This window comes from Oratosquilla oratoria, chromosome 44, assembly GCF_046742065.1.
Source record: "Oratosquilla oratoria isolate Oo_2021 chromosome 44, ASM4674206v1, whole genome shotgun sequence".
NCBI classification, from domain to species: Eukaryota; Metazoa; Arthropoda; class Malacostraca; order Stomatopoda; family Squillidae; genus Oratosquilla; species Oratosquilla oratoria.
Window position 1 is genome coordinate 14499758 of NC_134820.1, and position 23156 is coordinate 14522913.

A 23156-nucleotide genomic window follows, 5' to 3' on the forward strand; every position below is an offset into this window, starting at 1 on the left:
AGCTTATGCTATGTATACGATGTAGAACCAAATAATGTAATCATAAGACTCTATTTTAGAAAGTATATTATCATAATTGTCTACTGCTATGGAGCATTAGCACGCGATCTTTTCTCGTAACTGTGTATAGATGGTTTCGCTCCCCGATCTACCTGTAACTGCTACTTGTGGCTGTTCGAGCGCAATAGAGAGAGATAACAGGTTTGGCGGAATCTATATGCTCCTTGAAATAAACTTCTCATTGTCAGTTGCATAATCACAATTTCTTCAGGCACCCAGTAACATAACATTTTTCTTTTCACATACAGGTAGCTTTTGCAGAACATACTGAACAGATCTTCAAATCAATATAGAATCGTCATCTGAGAAATAATCATTGTGGAATACTTATTTTTATTTTTCGAATATTTTTCAACATGGAAACACTGAAGAAGAGTTCGAAAAGAGTATTGTATACGTTACCAAACTTTAAATTGACTGCTGTAATGTTGTTGTGTTTTTGTGACGTGGCATTTGTCGGATCAGAAAACTCTGAACTTTCTCAGGCCAACCTTTTTCAGTGGCAGAAAATTTCTTCGATCATCAAAGCAACTCTGGGAGTACAAGAAGAGAGTGCACAGGGGCCTGAGTTCGAGGAATCATCTGAGAAAGCCACAGAACTGTTGGACAAAGCCGAAGAAAAAAAAGCAAAAGAACATAAAATCGAAATAAGGTTGGGTCTTCAAACCAAAGATTCTGACGTAGAACTTGAAAGTAACCTGGGTATTCATGCATCAGATAGTAATATAGATATCCATAAAGGAGAAATAAACTTTGAAGCCGATGAAAGACTAAAGAAATATGTAACTGGCGAAGAACAGGAAAAAGGGGTGAGGGTGGGTGTGGATGTGGAAGGTGAGGTCATGCAGAGCGACGGCGGGAACAAGCTCAAAGACATCAAATCAATAACCACTGAGGGAACTGAATATGATGAAGTAGAAATGTGGCATGGAAAAGAGCAAGACGACATAACTAGTGTAGAAAAGGATATCAAGAAAACAGAAGGTGAACGATTGACTATCCGTATAAATCCACGTGATGAAGAGGGCTACACCCTCATACATGGTTTTCCTGGGATGGGAGGAACAGAATTCGTAGGAATAACAAATCATAAAAATTTGTACAAGTTTGATAAATTGCCATGGCCAAGTTGGTGTAGATTTATTCCGTTGAGAGACTGCATGAGTCATGAAAGTCCTCCACAGGTAGAGATACAAGAAAACACTGAGAAGGAAATGATAGAATTGGAGACAAATTCTTCAAGAAACGACGATATTGAGTCAGAAGGAGGTGGACCTTCAGGAGAACAAGCCCTCTGCGAAAGCAGTCCATGCAGTTCGAGAACTATGAATAACGAGTCCAAACCTTTAGGATTACCCGAAGAGCAGACGATGAAGACACCTGGGAGCAACGGTGAGGATTTAAAACTAGATAACTCGAGCACAGACAGTAGCTACCAGTCGAACGGAGTCTCTACCTTAGCACCGTATGAACATCTCTTTCCAAATACAAGTGAGACTACAACAAACTCCACCCTCATAAAAACTACTACTATTCCATCGATCTCTTCTCCTTCCTCCATCTCTTCCGTGTCCGTTTTCCCCACCATCCGGTGGTGCGGTCCACCGGGCCACTTTTTCAAAAACAATGAGATAAATGTAACTTGTAACTCCAGCAGCATTCTGACTCAAACGACTGTTCAAGGCGACATAGAATCGGTGTTCTTCGTCAGAAGAGGGTCAAAGGTTATACTGAAGGAAGAGGAGTGGTTGCTGGAGGTGCCATCAGACGAATACTGTTTGGATGATACTGGCGATACTGGCAACTTCACTGCCTACTATTGCACCCTCCCTACTATCCTGTTTCAACTTGATTGTGGACGTTATTCCGGATCACCTTGTGCACGAAAGTGTTGTCCACATGGAGAAATTATGAAAGAGAATGAATGTGTAAGTCTTCGGGAGGAGGACGGTATGATAAAACGGGGGAAGTCGCTGTGGCAGCATACCGAACTGGTGCCTATACCAGGCCTACCAGTGTGCCAACAACCACTTCCACAAGCTCGCAAGCATATACCGAAGGAAGATGGGACACTGCAAATGCCCAAATATAGTTACCCATTCCAAAATTATTGTGTCGAATATGTGCTGGATCAGGCCTCTGACAAACTCGACCAGCAAGTTTTTATCTGTGAGGAGAGCTTTCCAGCTCTCTTAACAAAGAATTATTTCATAGTAATTGGTTTATTGATCTCCTGTGTCTTTCTGGCTGCCACTTTGTTCTTCCATGCGGCGATTCCGGAACTGAGGAATCTACAGGGTCTCACTTTGATGTCTTACGTCGCTTCCCTCTTGATGGCGGATGCCACTCTCCTTGCCACCAAGATATATGCGCTGCACATAGCTCGAGCCACATGCATTGCCATTGGTGAGTCTTTTACAATTCCTCTTTGTATCACTTCTAAGTAACTGCATTTTTACTAAGTACAGTAGAAAATGAGGTCTTTGACACATAAGAAACTTTGGTCGTGAGTGAAAGAAATTCTTTCTTAAACTTTGTAACCAAGGGTATTATCTGCTTGTAGTATTCGAATAATCTATGATATAAAAAACAATTAAAATGTTGATACACGTACGCAGTGTCTAGGGACTTATGCCCCCAATTTTATATCCTATTAAGCAATATAAATAAGGAAGCATTAATTCTCACTTCCAGTCCACAATGTTTAGTACAGTTTACTATTGTTCAGCATTTGAAACTGTACAGTCGAGTGGAAAAAATGATAGGAAAACATAGGTTGTATCAGGAACTTTAATATAATCTGACATTTGGGAAGCAAAAATTCTTCAATGTCAGGCCTGTGCAGATCAACTGAATATACCGTATACCCTTTCAGTGGATCATCCTGCCGGACGTCTCAGAACGTCACCCAAAGTCAGCGCCGGGCGAAAAAATAAAGGACAGCATAAACAGAGAGAGAGAGAGAGAGAGAGAGAGAGAGAGAGAGAGAGAGAGATAGATAGATAGATAGATAGATAGATAGATAGATAGATAGATAGAGAGAGAGAGAGAGAGAGAGAGAGAGAGACATGAGGCTCATAGACTTTGTCCAACTAAGAAGCGTAGCCTGTCCGTACGGGTCTTGAGAGGAAACTGAAGGGGGTTGGTGTAGACATTATTCATCAACCTGGGAAGGCTACAAATAATAGAGAGTGACTTTCTAATATCTTATTGGCTGCTGCTAATCTACTTTTAAGCAAGAGCGCGAAATAGCCATCGTGCTCCATTCTGGGACATCCGGCTCCGGCGGAAAGACCTACTGATAGTGGACATATATTCTACTGAAATCCACATGTCTTACCTGGACCCCACACTTCTGTAGACAGGGTGCGAGAGCTAAAGCTGTGTTGGGTAGGCCTAAGTGTTTTAAAACCGCTACACTTTCCATCAATCATCGATTGTACTTAGCTTTAGTCAGGCCGCTCCTATGCCAGTCCCTGGGATTGGGCCAGATTACATGTCCCACAAACAACCACGACCATCAGAATGTTCAGAATACCGCAGTCAGATTAATCACGGGTTCGCGATGGGCGACTTCAGAACCTCTGAGTTTCTACACATAGCTGCCAACATCCGTCCACTCAGCCAACACAAACTATACATGAGACACCTAGAAAGACTGAACGCCAATATTAGCTCCGTTGCTACTAACAGTTTCAGTTCCCTTCTGTGATATTGTAATTCTTCATTTACTTTAAACTTTCTTCACTTTTTTTCTATCATTGTAAGTCACTCATCTGTAGGTCCCATGCCTCTTTCGTTGTGTATGTTTTTAGTCAAGTTCCATTACTCAGTAAACGAAGGGGAATTAAATTGAACTTAAACTTGTCTTAATTTTCTTCACGAATTCTTGTACAATGTTTTGTCTTAGGTATACCAGAGGATTCCCACCTGGGATCCTCTTACACCCACCAAGCCAAGTCTGCTTCGACGTCACTATTTAATTCATCCAATAATTTTGAACGTTATAAATAAGTCCCTTTAAGGCCGTGAATTTACCTCCGTGCAACAATAATTTTCCTCCTCCTCCTCCACCCTTTTCTCCATTCAGAAAGGCTGATATACTGTCTCAAGCAATACTGCTTACGCAAGCAATCTTGTCACAAAGCGAAGTGGCTTAGCGTTAACATTCACAACATCAACACCTCTATCGACACCCTAGCATGTCTACCTCAATCTACCAGCCTTTTACACACAAAAGAAAAAAAAAAAAAATCACCCATCATATTCTCTAGGGATCTTTTTCCTTTCGTGTCCTCTCCCCTTCTCGATGTCTGTCGTGCACGGTGGGGAGAATGCAGGTCCCAGCGGCTAGTAAGTTTGACTTGCTTCTTGTAGAAAACACACACACACTTCCCTTGAACAAAATCTCGTCCACATGCACAAATATTTACATATTTTTCGGTTAAGATTCATTCCTTTTTAACATTATCTTATACTACGTCTTCTCATTTCAATTTACCTCTCACGAATTTTTTTCTTATTCCTACCTTTCTCTGCACTATGTTTCCGACCATTTCCCCTTCTTTTTTGTTGATATTGATGTAAGTCTTTAAGTCCAAGTCTCCTGCTCATGCCTCCTGAACCGCGACACAAGCCCAAATAATTATCCCTAAAAAGTGCTTAGTGGCAATAGCCCCCTTCCATACACAACAGCCATTTAATTTTCCTGCAGACTTTTCTTCCCTTAAACATACATATACCAAGGGCTTTTTCCCCCTTACACGGGGGGTAGCCAAAAAGAAAAAGGCATAGAAATCACTCCCACCCATTTCATTTCCCATATATTCCACTCCCCTCCACCCTCCTCCCTCCCTCCTATCTTGGCACCTCCTGGATGACGGGTCATCCCTGCATCCTGTCCACTGCCCTGGGTCAGAAGCAGTGTCGCAAGACACAGCATATCGACAGCAAGGCCACTTCATATATTTGGTGACCCCCCTCTCCGTCCCCTCATGCAGGAAAAGAGAAGACGGGGAGAAATTCCTTCGCGCTGCGTCAATTTTTTTCTCATACATACTTCCTCACACCCCATCCCCCACCCACTCCCCCTCATGTATCACAGCCTCATCTATACATAACCCTTCTCCATTCACCCCTATCTTCTGTCCTCTCCCGTCCTTCCTCTACAGACATTCCTCTCTTTTGTAAAGCCCCTTTCACCCCATCCATCCATCTCATCCTAGGACGCCCCCTCATATTCACCCCTTCCACCTCTGCCTTCCACACTTCTTTTACTAATCTTTCTTCACTCATTCTTTCCATGTGTCCAAACCATCCTAATACTCTTTCATCAACCCTATCTCCCAGTTCCCTTTCCACCCCAGTTCTCCTCCTCACCTCCTCATTTCTCACTCTATCTAGCTCTATCTAGCCTAGTAACCCCTATCATACTTCTCAGACATTTCATCTCAAACACATTCAAACTCCTTCTCTCTTCCTCTCTCATGTTTTATGTTTTTGCCCCGAACATTGCTGTTGGCACAATCACTCTTTCATATAACCTCCTTTTAGCATCCATTCCCAGATGTCTATTTCTCATTACACTTTTTAATCCACCAAGACATTTACTCGCTTCTCTCAATCTACATTCTACCTCCACCCCCACTCCTCCCTTTCCTGTCACATTCGCACCCAAGTATCTGAAACTATCCACTTCCTCCAGTTTCTCACCCTTAATGCTCACTTCCAGCCTACTGTCACTCTCTCCCCTTGTACATCTCATCACCTTACTTTTGCTCACATTTATCTTCAGCTTCCTTCTTTCACACACCTTCTCAAACTCTGTCACTAACTTCCTCAATCCCTCCTCTGATCCTGCTACAAGCGCAGTGTCGTCAGCAAACAACAGCTGGCTCATCTCCCACTTTTCTCCATTTTCTTTAACCATCTCCAACCCCTGACCCACTACCCTTGCATTCACCTCTCGCACCACCCCATCCATGTAAAGATTGAACAGCCAGGGCGACATAACACATCCCTGACGAAGTCCCACCTTTACCTCAAACCATTCACTCTCTCCATTTAATCCTAACGCAAGCTCTACTGCTCTCATAAAAAATCTTGACTGCTCTTAACAGCTTTCCTCCTATCCCATATATCTGCAATACCTCCCACAGTGCCTTTCTGTCTACCCTGTCATAAGCCTTTTCCAGATCCATAAAAGCCCAAAATACATCCTTAACTTTTCGTATTGCTTTTTCACCTATCTGTCTTACCACAAAAATCTGATCTACGAAATCCCTACTTGTTATAAAACCACACTGTTCCTCACCAATTACTCCCTCTGTTCCTCTCCTAATCCTCTCAATCAAGACCCTCCCATAAGCCTTCCTAACTACACTCAACAAGCTGATCCCTCTGTAACTACTACACTCACACTTGTCCCCCTTTCCTTTGTAAAGCGGAACTATACAGGCACTCCTCCAGTCCTCCGGTACTCTACCCTCTCTTAAACAAACATTAAATAACCTCACCAGCCAGTCCACCATAACTGTACCTCCTTTCTTCAGACATTCTGCATGGCATCCATCCAGACCAGGTGCCTTACCTGCTCTCATCATCTTAACAGCTGCTTTCACTTCATCCTTCCCTATTTCTCCTCCATTTTCCTCACTCATCATTCTCATTTTCTTAGCACTTCCCACTGCAACTACCTTTCCCTCCCTATCCTCCTTCACATTTAGCAACTCCCTAAAATACTCTGCCCACCTTCCTCTCACTGCCCTCTCTTCCATTATCATCTCTCCATCTGCACCTTTTACCTTTTCTTCTCTACTTGATTCGCCTCCTCTTCCTCTTTTAACTTCCTTCCAAAACATCTTTTTATTACTTTCAAAATTTTCTGTCATACTCTTTCCCCATTTTACATCTGCTCTCCTCTTTGCTTCCTTTATCTTATGCTTAACTTCCTTTCTCTTTACTTTGTACCTCTCATACGATTCCCTCGTACTATTTGTAGCCAATCCTTAAAAAAAAAAAAAAAAAAAAAAAAAAAAAAAAAAAACGATCCCGCGTGAGTGGGTAGTCTGTTTTAGGTAGTTTATAATCCACTTTGAAGAAGACTTGAAGTTGTAACATCAGATTACATTAGTGCTCCCGGTACAACCCGTGTTTTCCTACCACCTTTTCCACTCACTTGAAAATACCTTTTGTCAACTCACCTGTTGCAATTGTGCGAAAACAAATCTATGCGAAGTGTTTGTTCTTGCCACTCTAATGGGTAAAGAACATGCTTGAACTTATTCCCTTTCTTCACAGCATTTGTGTTGCAGTTATCCTTCCTAGCATCCTTCTTTTGGCTCAACGTGATGTGCTTCGACATCTGGTGTTATGTCGGGTAAGTTATGGACACTGAAAACAAAGCTCCTAGCTGTAGTTTCACAAATAATATTATCTGTGAAATACCACACATTCTTCACCAATTATAAATTATATTTGGTGAAGAATATGTGGTGTTTAGTCCTGGCATTTTGTTTTCCTTCTACCCTTCAAATGTGGAACGTTCCAATTCAGTAGTTTATCCTCTAAAGTTGGATATGTAAACAAACTCGACCACATAGTATTAATTTTAAATGTAGGACTCTCACTTTTTTCAAGTATCAGCACTACTGTCAACTTATAATGTTTTCATTTTATTTATATTTTGCAATCGTACACTAGTATATTTGAACTACAGTATTGGTCGGGTAATTTTTTTGGGTGTTACCTAAAAGGAATTTGTAGTAAAATGAATTTACCCCACACTTTGAAGTAATCTGGGGGACAAATCAATTTACTTATAGAATTTATGGATGATAAACAAACAAAAATGTATATTGGGAAAATGTTTAATTGTTAATTTCATCTATCGTTAGGAAATAAAAGTCTGTCTTTTTGGCATGGGAATAGCACCCAAGAAAAAATCGTAGGAAATCATATATTTAAAAACAGAAATAAAACACTCTTTTTAGCCATGGCACACAAGCAAAACTATTGACCATCATGTATTTCAATTTCGTACAAAAACAAAATAAGAATATGCTATTGAATTTACTATTATGGTGAAAACTGTTTATCCTTTTTGGCATAAGAATGGCACACAAAGAAAAACAATGAAATTTTTTTTTGAAAACTTTAATATTTTAATATCAGATTGAAATCTTTAATATTTTCATATCAAGATCCTTAGGCTTTGGAAAAATGATACTGTTTCATCTTTGATACAACAAACTCAGTATCAGGGATTTTTTATATTACTGCTACTAGGATGCTGTCTTCAGGATCCAACCGGTTTCTGTATTTTGTTTTTAGATTTACAAGGGTAGAAAAACCTTGTTCGCAAAGGTAGATTGTTGCGAAAGGTAGTAGCATTTTATTTGCTTCCTAATGTGCAGTTTTATAAGCCTTTGCAGTTTTTGACATCCAAAATCTTGAGAGGTCATCCTTGGTCTTAAATTCCATTCTTGTTTCACAGTTGGAACGAATTTCAATAAGCTCTTCTGCCAATCCTTCAGGCTCTTCAAGCAAATCAGCCAGTTCACATTTGAAGGCATTTACAACCCAGCTGACATTATGTGAATCAAGTTCTGGAAAATAGTCACAGAACCTATTCCTAAGTTTGGTCAGGTGCCTTGTGACTCAACGCGGTTCGACAGACACGTGTTTAAAGTGATGTGTGAACGTGTGAACGGGGTATTTGGTTGTCGAACACGTTGGTTAAACTCCAAATACCCCGTTCACACGTTCACACATCACTGTCTGTCGAACCGCGTTCGACGAACCGTATAAACCCCCTCTAAGACTGCAGTCTTGTGAGTCTTCCAAAAACTCTCCCAGGTTTGGAAAGGCAGCACTCTTTTTTACATTGGCTTCCTGGTTCCAATACTGAAGCTTTGATACAAATGCTGAGTTTTTTTCCCTTGCTAACATGAGATTGATTTTCTTCTCTTGCTATTCCTTGTTCAGTTCATTTACGTGCCCAATAATGTCAGCTAAGTATGCAAGAAGAGCTACCCAGGTTGTTTTTCTGAACTTCTCTGCAAATGTGTGTTTTTGATCAGTCAAACATTTCTAGTTCTGTTTTAAGAGCCCACACTCTATTCAGGACATTTCCACGTGAAAGCCACCTCACTTCCGTATGGAAAAGATAGGTTGAATATTCAGCCTCTCCATCCTCACATAAATCACGAAACATCCTCGTGTTTAGTGCATGCCCTTTTACAACATTGACAATCTTAACTACATCATTTAACACATCTTCCACTTCTGTTTCCAAATTCTTCACAACTAATGTTTGGCGATGCATCATACAATGGGTGGCTAGAATATCTGGATTCTGTTGCTTGGCCAAAGCCACAAAGCCATTGACGTGACCAAACATGGCAGGAGCTCCATCAACTGATACTGCAATACAATCTTCCCACTGCAAATCAACACTTGTTTTTTTTTTTTTTTTTGAAGCATGCATCAATCTTATTGAACACATCAATACCACGAGTTCTCAACTCGTGAGGAGAACATAGCAACATTTCCTCTTCAATTTCACCAGAGCCCCTATATCGAACGCATACCATCAATTGTGAATTGCTACTGACATCTGTAATCTTGTCAAGTTGAATGGCAAACTCTTTACTCTTTTTTACTGAAGAAATCACTTATTCTCTCACATTTTCTACCAAGATGAAAATTCTTTCTTTAATAAATCTAGCATACAAAGGCGCTGTATTCAGTTGTTTAGCTACTTTCTGGTCACACGTTATTTCTGCCATTTTCACAGCCGCAGGCTTGATTAAGTCTTCACCAATAGTGTGGGGTTTCTTGTTTTGAGCAACCAACCATACCACTTTAAAACTAGCTATTGCTGCTGAACGTTGGTCAAATGTTGCACTCTTGTCATTTTCCAATCTCTGCCTTTTCATTGTTTTTTTTTTTCAGATTCTTAAAGTATTCCCGTGGTTTGGAAGACAGATGTGAATGAACCTTGTCAAGTGTCTCTTCAGTTGATTCTTTTTGAAAGACTCGGCAGTCAGTACTTTCATACAAACGACAAATTGAGGCTTCATTTGTACTTTGTCCTCTATTTCTGTGAAGCCATAATTAAGGAACTCTGCCTGATATGTTCTTTTCCTTGCTGATGCCATCTGAAAATGAAAAACAAATCTATCACGTTTTTATGTATGAATGTGTTTTGATTTTCTTGCTGGTAGATTTCGTCGCAAATCCATAGTTTTTTTTTTATTGGGGTAAGGTGAAGTAAAAACAGATTTGCGACGAAAACGGTCAGCAAAATAATTCAAAACAAATAAATATATCAGAAAAATATTATCTTCATAAATTGTGAGATGGGGGAACAATTTGAAATTTTAACCACATAACCAAGGCTACCAACACCTGCACCTCACGCTTATTTACACCACACATCTGCAGCAATTACACGTGCGATGCAACATGAACTTATTTACCACACTAAACGTTAACCATAATCACTGTCAGTCAACAGACTCCCTCCACCAATGTGAACTGCTAGTTAAAATCAATCATAATCGTCCAGCCAGCCATTCCATGACGTCATCCCAAGACTATCCAAGCTGCCATCACCACAACTACCACCTTTCACTCCTGCTCTTCTTCCCCTTATCCAGGACTCCCTTGCCTATGATCGTGGTTGTTCCTCCCTTAACACGCCAGGACTAGGTCAAAAATCCACCAGGTAGATGACGAGGGGCTAAATAAAGACTGATAAGTCAAGGAGCAAATGCCACCACCAAGACAACACAAAAGCGGTTTCACTGAGGGTGAAAGACAGTTTCAATACTGATTCAATACTGATGAAACAGTTTCAATACTGATATTTCTCCGTTTCTGTAGTTTTAAAGATCATGGGATCCTCGGTGCATTCTTTTTCTCCAACTTTCATATTTTCCCTCACTTAGCACATCCACATCCGTATCCATAGCACGTCCATTACCCCCCCAAAATTCTAAATCACTCCATTTGGGGTAATTTACCATTGTTCCCCGACCACTGAAGTACAGGGTCGATTTGTCCAAAAAAGAAAGTTGGAAGGATTTATTTATTTATTGTGTGGATGGGGTTCTCAGTAATTATGTGCATCTAGATCACACTAACACGTCTGCATAATTTTATGCTTTCTGTCTTTCACACCACCCTCCTCATGATTTGGGCAGTTTGTTTGCACTGGACTGTTCATTATGAATATGTAGATTTAGGGACTGGAAATTTTAAAATTAAATTAGAATATTTACATGTTCCTATTATTGAAAAAAAAAAAAAAAAAAAAAAACGTTTACAGTATTTATATTTCTGATTATTATAATGTAACTTTCACTACCAATTCCAATATCACAGGAAAACGATCCAAATGGTTCCTATGACTACTAACATGAGAGATGCCGAGGAAGATCATGTGAGGTACATTCGCTACGCGTTATACGCCTGGGGCACGCCCGTCGTTATTGTCGCCATCACGTCGGCGTTCACCACCGCCATAAATTCCACCTTCCGTCAAGGGGTATGTTGGTTTCACGGTGAGTATAGTTCTATCGTTATGGTTTGAAAATAATTCTTTGGAACGGAGAGTCTACTCAAAACATGCCCTGCAAAATACTGAAAGGAGCTTTTACACGTAATCCAGAAGAAACTTAACAGGGCACATGCATTGAAAAAACAGTTACATATTCAGAACAATGCATTAAAACGTATAATTGTCTACTTCTAGTTCAGCAGCAAAACAGAACAATCAAAGAAATTTCCTTTAAGATAAACAGCATAGACAACTCAATAAAAAAAAAAAAAAAAAAAAATCACGCCAAACTGTTGAGTAGCATACTGGATGTTGGCCTGACCTGGACTCTACATTTTCCCATACAAAGAGCGAGGGCTAAAACTCCTCTGAGCAGGCTGAGGCGTTTCAAAGCCACTGTCGATTGCATCTAGTGCAAGTCAAATCAATACAGTGTCAATATCCGAGGCCAGGGTTAAATCAGATGACATACATATATAATACATACATACATACATACATACATACATACATACCTGTACATACATACATACATACATACATACATACATACATACATATACCAAAGGCTTTTTCCCCCTTATACCGGAGGTAACCAAAAAACAGACATAAAAACCACTCCTACCCACTCCATCCCTAACATACTCCACTCCTCTCCACCATCTTCCCTCCTTATCTTGGCACCTCCTGGATGACGGGTCATCCCTGCATCTTGTCCACTGTCCTGGATCAGAAGCAGTGCCGCAAGACACAGCACATCCACAGCAAAGCCGCTTCATTAAATCGGCGCCCCCCCCTCTCCGTCCCTTCATGTAGAAAAGGAGAAGACGGGTAGAAATCCCTTCGGGCTGCGTCAATCTATTTCTCATACATACTTCCTCACCCCCCATCCCCCACCCATTCCCCCTCATGCATCACAGCATCATCCATACACAACCATTCTCCATTCATCCCCATTCTCTGTCCTCTCCCATCCTTCCTCAACCTAGGTCGACCCTCATGTTCACTCCTTCCACCTCTTCCTTCCATACCTCTTTTACTAGTCTTTCTTCACTCATTCTTTCCATGTGTCCAAACCATCCCAATACTCTCTCATCAACCCTATCTCCCAACTCCCTTTCTACCCCTGTTGTCCTCCTCACCTCCTCATTTCTCACTCTATCCAACCTAGTAATCCCTATCACACTTCTCAGACACACACCAAATGACACACACCAAAAACAACTATTCCCATCAGATGGATTAGAACGTTGTCGTCCGTTTGATTATGGGTTCAAAATGGAGTCAGGCGAGACAGCTGTCTTTATACTAGAATCATGTAACCCATTGTCACCTGCCACGGGAGGAGGGCGTTTTTGACATAGAGATGGACATAAAAAGAAAACTATCGAAAAGGCAAATTAACTCTTTGGTTCAATGGCCATCCAATCCCGTTATGGGTCAGTGACCCACGTATTTGTTCTGCTATGCAGGGCCTGATGACAGGCGTCCTGAATGATGAGTTATGTCTCAGTAACGTAGCAGTAACGAGGTGACCCCTTAAAACAGTGGTTCTCAAACTATGGGTCGCGAGATCAATTTTGATGGGTCACAGGGACACGGAAAACTCTCAAGTTTTCAGAGTATTTCAAATACTTGACTAATTATTTTTTTCTTTTAACCGCACATTAATTTTCTGAAGGAAAGGATGCAGTGCTATGGATTCTGTTAATTTAGTTTTGTTAAAGAAGAACTGTACACATAATTTTTTCCCCCCAAAGTAAAGGGTATATATCTCTCTGTCCATTTTCTTTCTCTTTACTTTATTCTGTGTCGCGAAGGAACTGAAATGTTCCAAATAGGGCCGCTCACGAACCAAAGCTGCAGAACCAAATCATTTCCACCGTTCCGTTTCCTTCCGTTCCGTTCCGTTCGTTTCCATTGCCGCTTCCGTGCGGGGTACGATCATTGTTCTCAAGTAGACTTCGTCATTATGCCTTTGGGGGGAAACGCCCCTTCCAGCCTCGATCAATCGCCCTCCTCGTTCCATTTCCATTCATGATGAGGATTTTACTCGCTCCGTTTTACGTCGAGTCACTTCGCATCGCCTTGCTTCGCTTTGTATCGCTTTGCTTCGCTTTGTATCGCCTCGCGTTGTATGACCTTACTTTGCCATGTACGAGTATAGCCTCGCCTTGTATCACTTCAGTTTGCCTTGTATCGCCTCGCCTCGCGTGGTCTCGTTTCGTTTCGCTTCTTGCCTCGCTCATTTTGTCTCGCTTGACCTATCTTCGCTTCTCGCCCATCCTCGCCCTTCTTCGCCTAGCATCGCCCCGCTTTCTCTTTCACAGCGGCTCTCAAATCTCTCCACCGCTAACTTACCCACTACGCACAGTCAGATTCCAAAGTTCGACGACAGAGTTTGTATTAGGTCGACAGAAACCGTAATGTAACTTCTCCACCCACCGCCACCACCGAGAGGCTGCCACAGAGGTGAATAAAATCACCTGACGACAGGTGCAATAAGGGGAGTGCCATCTAGTGGTAGAAAGTAAAGGGACCATCAGGTACGGAGGGAGATTAATTTAACCCTTCTGCCAAGTGTTCCACGAACTACGGGAAAAGTGACAGGTGAGTATGGGAAGAGTGTCATCAACTATAGGAAGAGTAACACGGGCTGTAGGTATAGTGTCACCGACTGTAGGAAGGGTCTCACGAACTATAGAAAGAGTGCCACGGACTATAGAAAGATTGACACTGATTATAGGAAGGCTGTCACGGACTATAGGAAGAGTTTCATGGATCATAGGAAGAGTGTCACCGACTGTAGGAAGGGTTCCACGAACTATAGAAAGAATGCCACGGACTATAGAAAGATTGACACTGACTATAGGAAGGCTGTCACGGACTATAGGAAGAGTTCTATGGATCATAGGAAGAGTGTCACCGACTGTAGGAAGGGTTCCACGAACTATAGAAAGAATGCCACGGACTATAGAAAGATTGACACTGATTATAGGAAGGCTGTCACGGACTATAGGAAGAGTTTCATGGATCATAGGAAGAGTGTCACCGACTGTAGGAAGGGTTCCACGAACTATAGAAAGAATGCCACGGACTACAGGAAGAGTGTCACGGACTGTAGGAAGGGTTCCACGAACTAATATTACATAACACCACCACCACCTTTCCGGGCCTTTTAAGGTTATTGCCCGCCTTGAGTAGTCGGTGAGGTAATTTCATCCCAAAAAATGGTTTCTTAATTGTCTTCGTTCGTTCTCCGGCATTTCGAAAAACAAAAGTTATACAGATGAAAAGAAGGAAAAGAAATAGATGATCTTAGAGATAATGGAAAATAAAACGAGGGAGCTCAGGGAATCTAAATTGTATCTTAATATCAGGTCTTCGTATCTCTCTCTCTCTTTATATATATATATATATATATATATATATATATATATATATATATATATGTATATATATACATATGTATATATATGTACATATATATATATACTTTCCTTAGTAGCCTTACCCAGGTATTTCCAGTGACCTCACCCAAGAGCTCCTACTGACCTCTCCTGCTTCTTCCGATGACCTCACCCAACAACTTCTACTGACCTCTCCTACTTCTCCCAGTGATTTCACCCAAGGATTCCGATGACCTATCTATATCTCCCAATCACCTAACTTTATAAGTAGTACAGGTCAGTCCACAGACATTCTTCACCAGATCTTCACCTACAGTAGCCCTTCAAGATATTTATAGTTCTTCGCACCCTGAAGAAGCCTCTGAGAGAGGCGGAAAAAAAAGTTTTCGGTGTTTGTGTCAACATTTCTATTGTACTGTTAAATAGATTTATTATAATCGTTGGCATCCATCAGCTCCTATCACTACCCCCTTTCACATGATATTGAAATCATGAATGATGTTCAAACCTTGAACTATGGGAAAAGTTATTCTTGAAACTGAAGATATTTAATATCAAAATAGCCAAAGCTTTTAGCGCAGTTGACTTCAATAATATATATATATATATATATATATATATGCTAATAAGAACACGGGTACGTGTGTTCACTTATGCAAAGTAGACCACTTGGAAAAAGAAACTAACGAAGCAGAGCGCTTTCGTATATTACATCTTCAGTGCAACAAGTACATAGTGATAGGAATACATAGACATTATACATGATACAAAGGAACCAGGACAGTTTGAATAAGCATACCGACCAATTACCCCCTAGAGAGCGGAAGGTCATTGTCAATTATCTTACGATGGTCGGGCGACATCAGGTCACAGTCGCCAAGGAGAGCGGAAGGTCATTGTCAATTATCTTACGATGGTCGGGCGACATCAGGTCACAGTCGCCAAAGAGAGCGGAAGGTCATTGTCAATTATCTTACGATGGTCGGGCGACATCAGGTCACAGTCGCCAAGGGTCACTGTTTCTACTACTTATATAGGGCGACATTAAGTCAATTTGTTGGATTACATTTTACCTGATATTATCTTACTAATTTCTTGACAAATGAAATTATCAAGTTTGTACAAGCCTTTATGTAGGTTGGTATTTTGATTACTAGTGGTATGAATCAAACTGCACTCTATTAAATTTCTTGCTATTATGTTGTTGGTATAATAGATTGCCTGGGCATTACCCCAATCAACTGGATGATTATTTAATTCAATATGCTTGAATATACCACTAGAATGATTGCCATCCCTGACATTTTTCTTGTGTTGTTCAATTCTAATGTTTAAGGGTTTGGCAGTTTGACCTATGTAAAATTGATTACACATTTTGCAAGGAATTTTATAAATGCATCCTTTTTTATAAAATTCCTTGCAAAATGTGTAATCAATTTTACATAGGTCAAACTGCCAAACCCTTAAACATTAGAATTGAACAACACAAGAAAAATGTCAGGGATGGCAATCATTCTAGTGGTATATTCAAGCATATTGAATTAAATAATCATCCAGTTGATTGGGGTAATGCCCAGGCAATCTATTATACCAACAACATAATAGCAAGAAATTTAATAGAGTGCAGTTTGATTCATACCACTAGTAATCAAAATACCAACCTACATAAAGGCTTGTACAAACTTGATAATTTCATTTGTCAAGAAATTAGTAAGATAATATCAGGTAAAATGTAATCCAACAAATTGACTTAATGTCGCCCTATATAAGTAGTAGAAACAGTGACCCTTGGCGACTGTGACCTGATGTCGCCCGACCATCGTAAGATAATTGACAATGACCTTCCGCTCTCTTTGGCGACTGTGACCTGATGTCGCCCGACCATCGTAAGATAATTGACAATGACCTTCCGTTCTCCTTGGCGACTGTGACCTGATGTCGCCCGACCATCGTAAGATAATTGACAATGACCTTCCGCTCTCTAGGGGGTAATTGGTCGGTATGCTTATTCAAACTGTCCTGGTTCCTTTGTATCATGTATATATTGTCTATGTATTCCTATCACTATGTACTTGTTGCACTGAAGATGTAATATACGTAAGCGCTCTGCTTCGTTAGTTTCTTTTTCCAAGTGGTCTACTTTGCATATATATATATACATATATATATATATATATATATATATATATTATATATAAATATATTATATATATATAAATATATATATATGTATGTATGTATATATATATATATTAGTGATGGGACGAGTATTCGGAATCGGAATCGAGAATCGAAAATATCGGAACTTTTTCTGGTATCGGAATCGGAAAATTTTAATTGAATTTCCGATTCTGAAAACGATTCTTTGGAATTCGTATGTTTGCAACTTCAATTTTTATTACAAGTAATAATAAAAGATAAATATTTTGTTTGACGACTTTAAAGTATCAGTATAAACTATAGATCCAAAGTATCATTATTTCTAAAGAAGTTGAGAACGTTTAGAGAAGAAAGAAATTACAACGATAAATGGTTGTGATGGAATGAATAAGAACATCATGAGTTTGATACTTGATAACAGACATCAGCCTCATGTAGAGTTGCCAACTTGGCTTTTGTCCCGCTGAATTTTATGTTTTTATTATTTTATAGCTACCTTTGTAATTTTAACGTAATGCACGAGAATTAGTTTATAAGAACTATAACATGTAAGAAATATCCATACAACATTTACCGCTTCATTCGCCAAAAAATAGATACGCCAATTATTATAAATTCGGCCGCTGGCGGCTCCTCATCTTATCCTAACTGGCAATCCCTCTCAGTAGCAAGTGACAAGTGTTCTTCCGTGCAAACTCTATGACTGACGAGTGTTTTTACATTTGTTATTGCTAACAGGTAACTTTTAGCACTTATTACATTTTGTAATACCAGAAACCAATCGCTAATGCAAATACAGGATACATATTTCAGCCAAACTGTTTTATCCAGAAAATTATGGCTCTTGTTCGTAATCAGGAAACGTAATGTTCTTGTTCGTAATCATAAGATTATAATTTTGAGTCCATGACATTTTAGTGAATAAGTGAAGGCGGGTTTGTCCGTATTGCTAGATATTTAGAATACTGTAGATCCTTGTTGATTGTACGAATTTATTAGATAATAGAGAAGCGACTGCCTCTCTTATCATAACACACATTAAAGTCATTTCTCACTTTTTTAATATGGGAGAAGAAAAGGGACTGTTTGATGGGCTGGGTTCAACACTGACAGCATGGAAAGCCTCTTTCATTGCTAGATTTTGCAGTTACCTAAAGGACAAGAACTTAATACTGGCAACATATCTTGATCCAAGATTCAAGACTACTTTCTTAGAAAGTAACTACCAAGGAATGCCTAATGAAGAGGCTATTGCGGTTTAGTTCACCGAAGAAAGTCAAAATATTTGTACTATAACTGAAGGAAATTTTGACGCCTCTCCTGAAATACCACAAGGCATAGACTCATTTGATGTGTCTGAAGAGAAAAGTGATAATGAAAGAAAAAGGGACAAGAGAAAATGGAGCTAACGCCTACCAAAAGATGTGATAATGCAAGTAGCGAAACTAGGAACAAAAGAATTTTGATAGAACATGAAATGTCCAAATATATATATATTTTTTGAAGAATATAGAAAATGATGAGAATCCTTTGCAGTGGTGGAGATTGAATGAAAATTAATTTCCTATCATGGCATTTTTTGGCAGAAAATATTTGTCTGCACCTCCCTCTTCTGTTGAAAGCGTTTAATGTTGGAAGGGCTATTTACTCGCCGAAAAGAAATCGACTTAAAGGTGAAACCGGTGAGATGCTAATGTTCTTACATTACCATCTAAGAATATTGGGACTTGGATATGAATAAGTACCTTCAAGGAATTTATTTGATTTTTTTTTCTAAACTTTTACCCTTTTCGTTTAATTTAATAAGAAACTTTTTTATTTTTTTTTGCACTAACAAAACCATTTATGTTCCTTCTGAATGCACAATTAATAAAAGTACTTTGTCCAAAAAGTATTTGTTTCTTAAACCAGCTTCAGAGTCTGAAAATAATCATGAATTCATTGCAGGTATCGGAATCGGAATCGGAATTTTAGTGAAGTATCGGGACTCGTATCGGAATCGTTATGAAATTTGGTATCGTCCCGTCACTAATATATATATATATATATATATATATATATATGTATATATATACATATATATATATATATATATATATATATATATATGTATGTATGTATGCATGTATGATCTAGAATATATGGGATATTTATTCTACCCTGGACTTTTCTTATATTTCTCTTCTTAACCACCGCCTCCAATTAATCCAGTGAACCTATCATTTATTTCTTATTATATAAACAATATCATATAGATGCTCAGATCCTTTTGCATGGGGATTTCTAACATAATATCTATTCCTCTAACATAATATCTATTCCATAATATCTATTCCTCCTCATTTGAATAGGTGCAATGGGAGAAATGGTGTTTTACGAGCGATGTCTAATATGTATCTCCCCAATTTTTTTTTTCTTCATTCTAACAGGTGATGAGGTAAAACTGGTTTTCTTCTATGCCCCATCCGGTATTCTTTTCATTGCAAACCTGGTGCTCATCCTTCACACGGTCGTGCGGTTGTACCGGAGTGGCGACGCCGTTCGAAGTCTACTAACGCGCACCCAGTCCGCAACTCCTTCTAAAATTCAGTATTACAACCGAGCTCATCTTAGAGAGTAAGTGATGGGCACGTGTGTGTTTGTTTATACTCTTATTCTTCCTGCGTTCTATCTACCTTTCTCTATTCTTTCCATGTCACATATCTTTCATTTTCGCTAACTCACATCTTCTGTTGACCTATTCCCTTTTATCATTTGAAAGTAACCTATAGAGTATCTTAGTTTTCCATACACTATCCAGCATTCCATATAACTTCATTTACAGTCATGTGTGAATAATTTCTTAATTTCAGGTTCTGGTATCGGTTCAGCTTCTACTCCATCATGGCCATGTGCTGGGCTGCCGAAGTGCTCTCCTGGTGGCTTGTAACTCCTAAGGAAGTCTGGTAAAGACGCTTGAATTCGCTAAAACTTTGGTTTCATGAAACAAAAATAGTGTTTTCAGAGCTAGGACACTTGTGTAACAAATATGACATATTCATTCATACATTCTATTTGACAATAACTTTTTTTGACATAACGGCTATGAACGACAGTTACTAAGTGATTGTTATAACCAGAACTGACATATATCAGTGGTCATACGCAGGATCTTTGGCAAGGTCTAGCCTCACATATTGCAGTGAATAATCATTTTCGTAATGTATCATAACTAGGCAGCGGTAGACATTCAATCTTTGTTGTTCAGCTCTCTAGATCGTTTGAGGTAAAGGCGGGTGTAAAAATGAAATTATTCGTTCAAAATGAATATACGAGTCGAGTATTATAGCCATAAAATTATCTAAAATAGGTTTCAGAAGTCTCCGAGATATGTTACTACCTTCACGATTGATGCAAATGACACGCGCTCTTCGGTCAGTTGATCATACGGACACTCGATGATGATTTTCTTTCATGGGAGAACCTGTATGATGTACATGAGATCAACCATGGTGGACCACTAAGAGACGGCTTAGGTGGGAGAGTCACTTAGAGTGGTGGCAGCAAGGGAAAAAAAAAAAAAAAAAAAAAAGTGGTGTTAACAAAGAAATAGTAATAATAATAATAATAATAATAATGATGATAATAATAATAATAATAATAATAATAATAATAATAATAATAATAATGATAATAATAATAATAATGATAATAATAATAATAATAATAATAATAATAATAATAATAATAATAATAATGATAATAATAATAATAATAATAATAGTAATAATAGTAATAATGGTAATGATAGTAATAATAATAGTAATGATAATAATAATAGTAATAGTAATAATAGTAATAATAGTAATGATAGTAATAATAGTAATAATAATAATAATAATAATAATAATAATAATAATAATAATATTAATAATTAATAATTAATAATTAATAATTAATAATTAATAATTAATAATTAATAATTAATAATTAATAATTAATAATTAATAATTAATAATAATAATAAAAGAACCGGTAGCAAGATTTCGCTACAGGGGAGGGGAGCAGGTAGATGGGCTAGAACATAAGTACTGCAGTAGCTGAAGAGTCATCGAATGTTACCTTCTGGTGTGGTCGATAATCCTCTCCGCAGGCATTCTGTGACTTGTGACGTAGGGTTGATTCTGCTCGCTGTCACAGTGGGGGCAGCAGGTGTCGTCTTGAGGACAAACAGGGGCAATCTTCTATGAGCATCTGTAGGCTAGACTAGAGGTGGGGAACCTGCGGCCTTCTGCGGCCTTTTGATATACATATTATAATTTTTTTTAAAGACATGTAATTTTTATTTAGTCTGAAATCATTATAAACCTGAACCGTACACCACACACATAGACGAAAGCAAAGTTAACCGTGTTCAGTGATGTCACTCCCAGAAATTGGAACGATTTTTATACATATGTATATTTTTGAAATTAAAAAAATATTTTTAAACTGAATTTTTAGGGAGGGGGGTGGAAAACTTACAGTCCCCTAAAAAGGGATAAATGATTAGAAAAAAAAATAAATAAAAAAAAATCAGTGCGGCCTCTATGTGGGACGATGAATTGTAAGGTGGCCTTCATGCACAAAAAGGTTCCCCACCCCTGGTCTAAACGAAAGAAGAAAATATGGGCTTCATCCCCTCTCGAAGAAGGACCCGATAGAGTTGCCGTTTCACACCTTGTCGTAAGCTGTACCATCTCGTCAACGGAGCGCCCTGTTTCCTCGACCTGAAATTTGTGTCCTCGCCTCGATCCTCACGGCTTGTATTGGGTTGGCTCAGCTGCCTCTGTTTTTGCTGATCGTTCTGCTGCTTCGTTTCTTGATACTCCGACATTACAAAGGATTACAAAGGCGGAGCATGCCGACAGGAGACCTTTTGGTCCATATCTAGGTCGGATGCGAAAAAAAATCATATTAATAATAAAATTATAAATAAAAACTATGATAATGTAAATAACAAATAAAATACATGAATAAATGCATAGGTATAGTTAAATAATAAACAAACAGGTAAATAGTAAATAATAATAAATTGACATATAACTAATAATAAATGAAAATCAGACAGACAAATGATAACAAAACAAAAACAAATAATATAAGATAAATTATAATCATTACAGCATCTTACTTTGGTATTTATCTAAATGATTCTTAAAGCTTCGAACTGAACTACATTGCACTACCTGTGCAGGAAGTTTATTCCATTCATTAACTACACGGTTGGCAAAGTTGTTTCTACCTACTTCTTAATTGAATCTATTTCCGGACAGTTTGAGACCATTGTTTCTTGTCGGATTCTCATTCAATGTAAAAATTTGGTCACTTTTGATGTTGTCAATTCCCTTTAAGATTTTAAAGACCTGTATCAAGTCACCTCTGAGTCTACGCTTTTTTTAGGGAAAACAGATTCATATGTTTTAGTCGATTTTCGTATGATTTATTTTTGATATTTGGAATCAGTTTTGTGGCTCGCCGTTGTACTTTTTCCAGTCTGTCAATGTCTTTAATGAGATTCGGTGACCATACGGAAACAGCATATTCCAAATGTGGACGAACTAACGATTTATATAGCTTGTTAATGAGTGATGGACTTTTGAAATCAAAAGATCGCGCAATCAGTCCTAGAATCTTATTTGCTTTCTCAGAGGCTGAAATACACTGCTTGGATGATTTTGAGAGTCACTAGCCTCCCTACACTCGGAGTAGCTGAATAAGATATTGGGTCATCGTGAGTAGCCGTGTCCTTTGGGTCTCCAGACCTGATGGCTCGAAGCCTGGAAAATGAATCAGTGTATACAAACACATCACGCTAATGGGTGCGTAATGTGTGGTGCATAGACCGATGAGTGCCCATGATCATCACTCTCCAGCTTTATCCTTGGATCATGAAGGTTGCTCTTGCCGTGTTGTCGGCGGAGTCAAGGGAGCAATCCATGATA

At 38.9% G+C, this 23156-nt stretch overlaps 1 protein-coding gene across 1 annotated transcript in view; it reads left to right on the forward strand.

Annotated features, from left to right (window-relative positions):
* Window positions 1-214: 214 nt before the first annotated feature.
* LOC143022415 (uncharacterized) overlaps window positions 215-23156 on the forward strand; it is a 24880-nt gene continuing 1938 nt past the window's right edge. The window contains exons 1-5 of the mRNA XM_076180594.1: window positions 215-2466; window positions 7360-7438; window positions 11449-11627; window positions 19623-19809; window positions 20046-20138. Of these exons, the coding sequence (XP_076036709.1) occupies window positions 417-2466; window positions 7360-7438; window positions 11449-11627; window positions 19623-19809; window positions 20046-20138 (2588 nt within the window). The 5' untranslated portion in view covers window positions 215-416. The remainder of the gene's footprint in view (window positions 2467-7359; window positions 7439-11448; window positions 11628-19622; window positions 19810-20045; window positions 20139-23156) is intronic.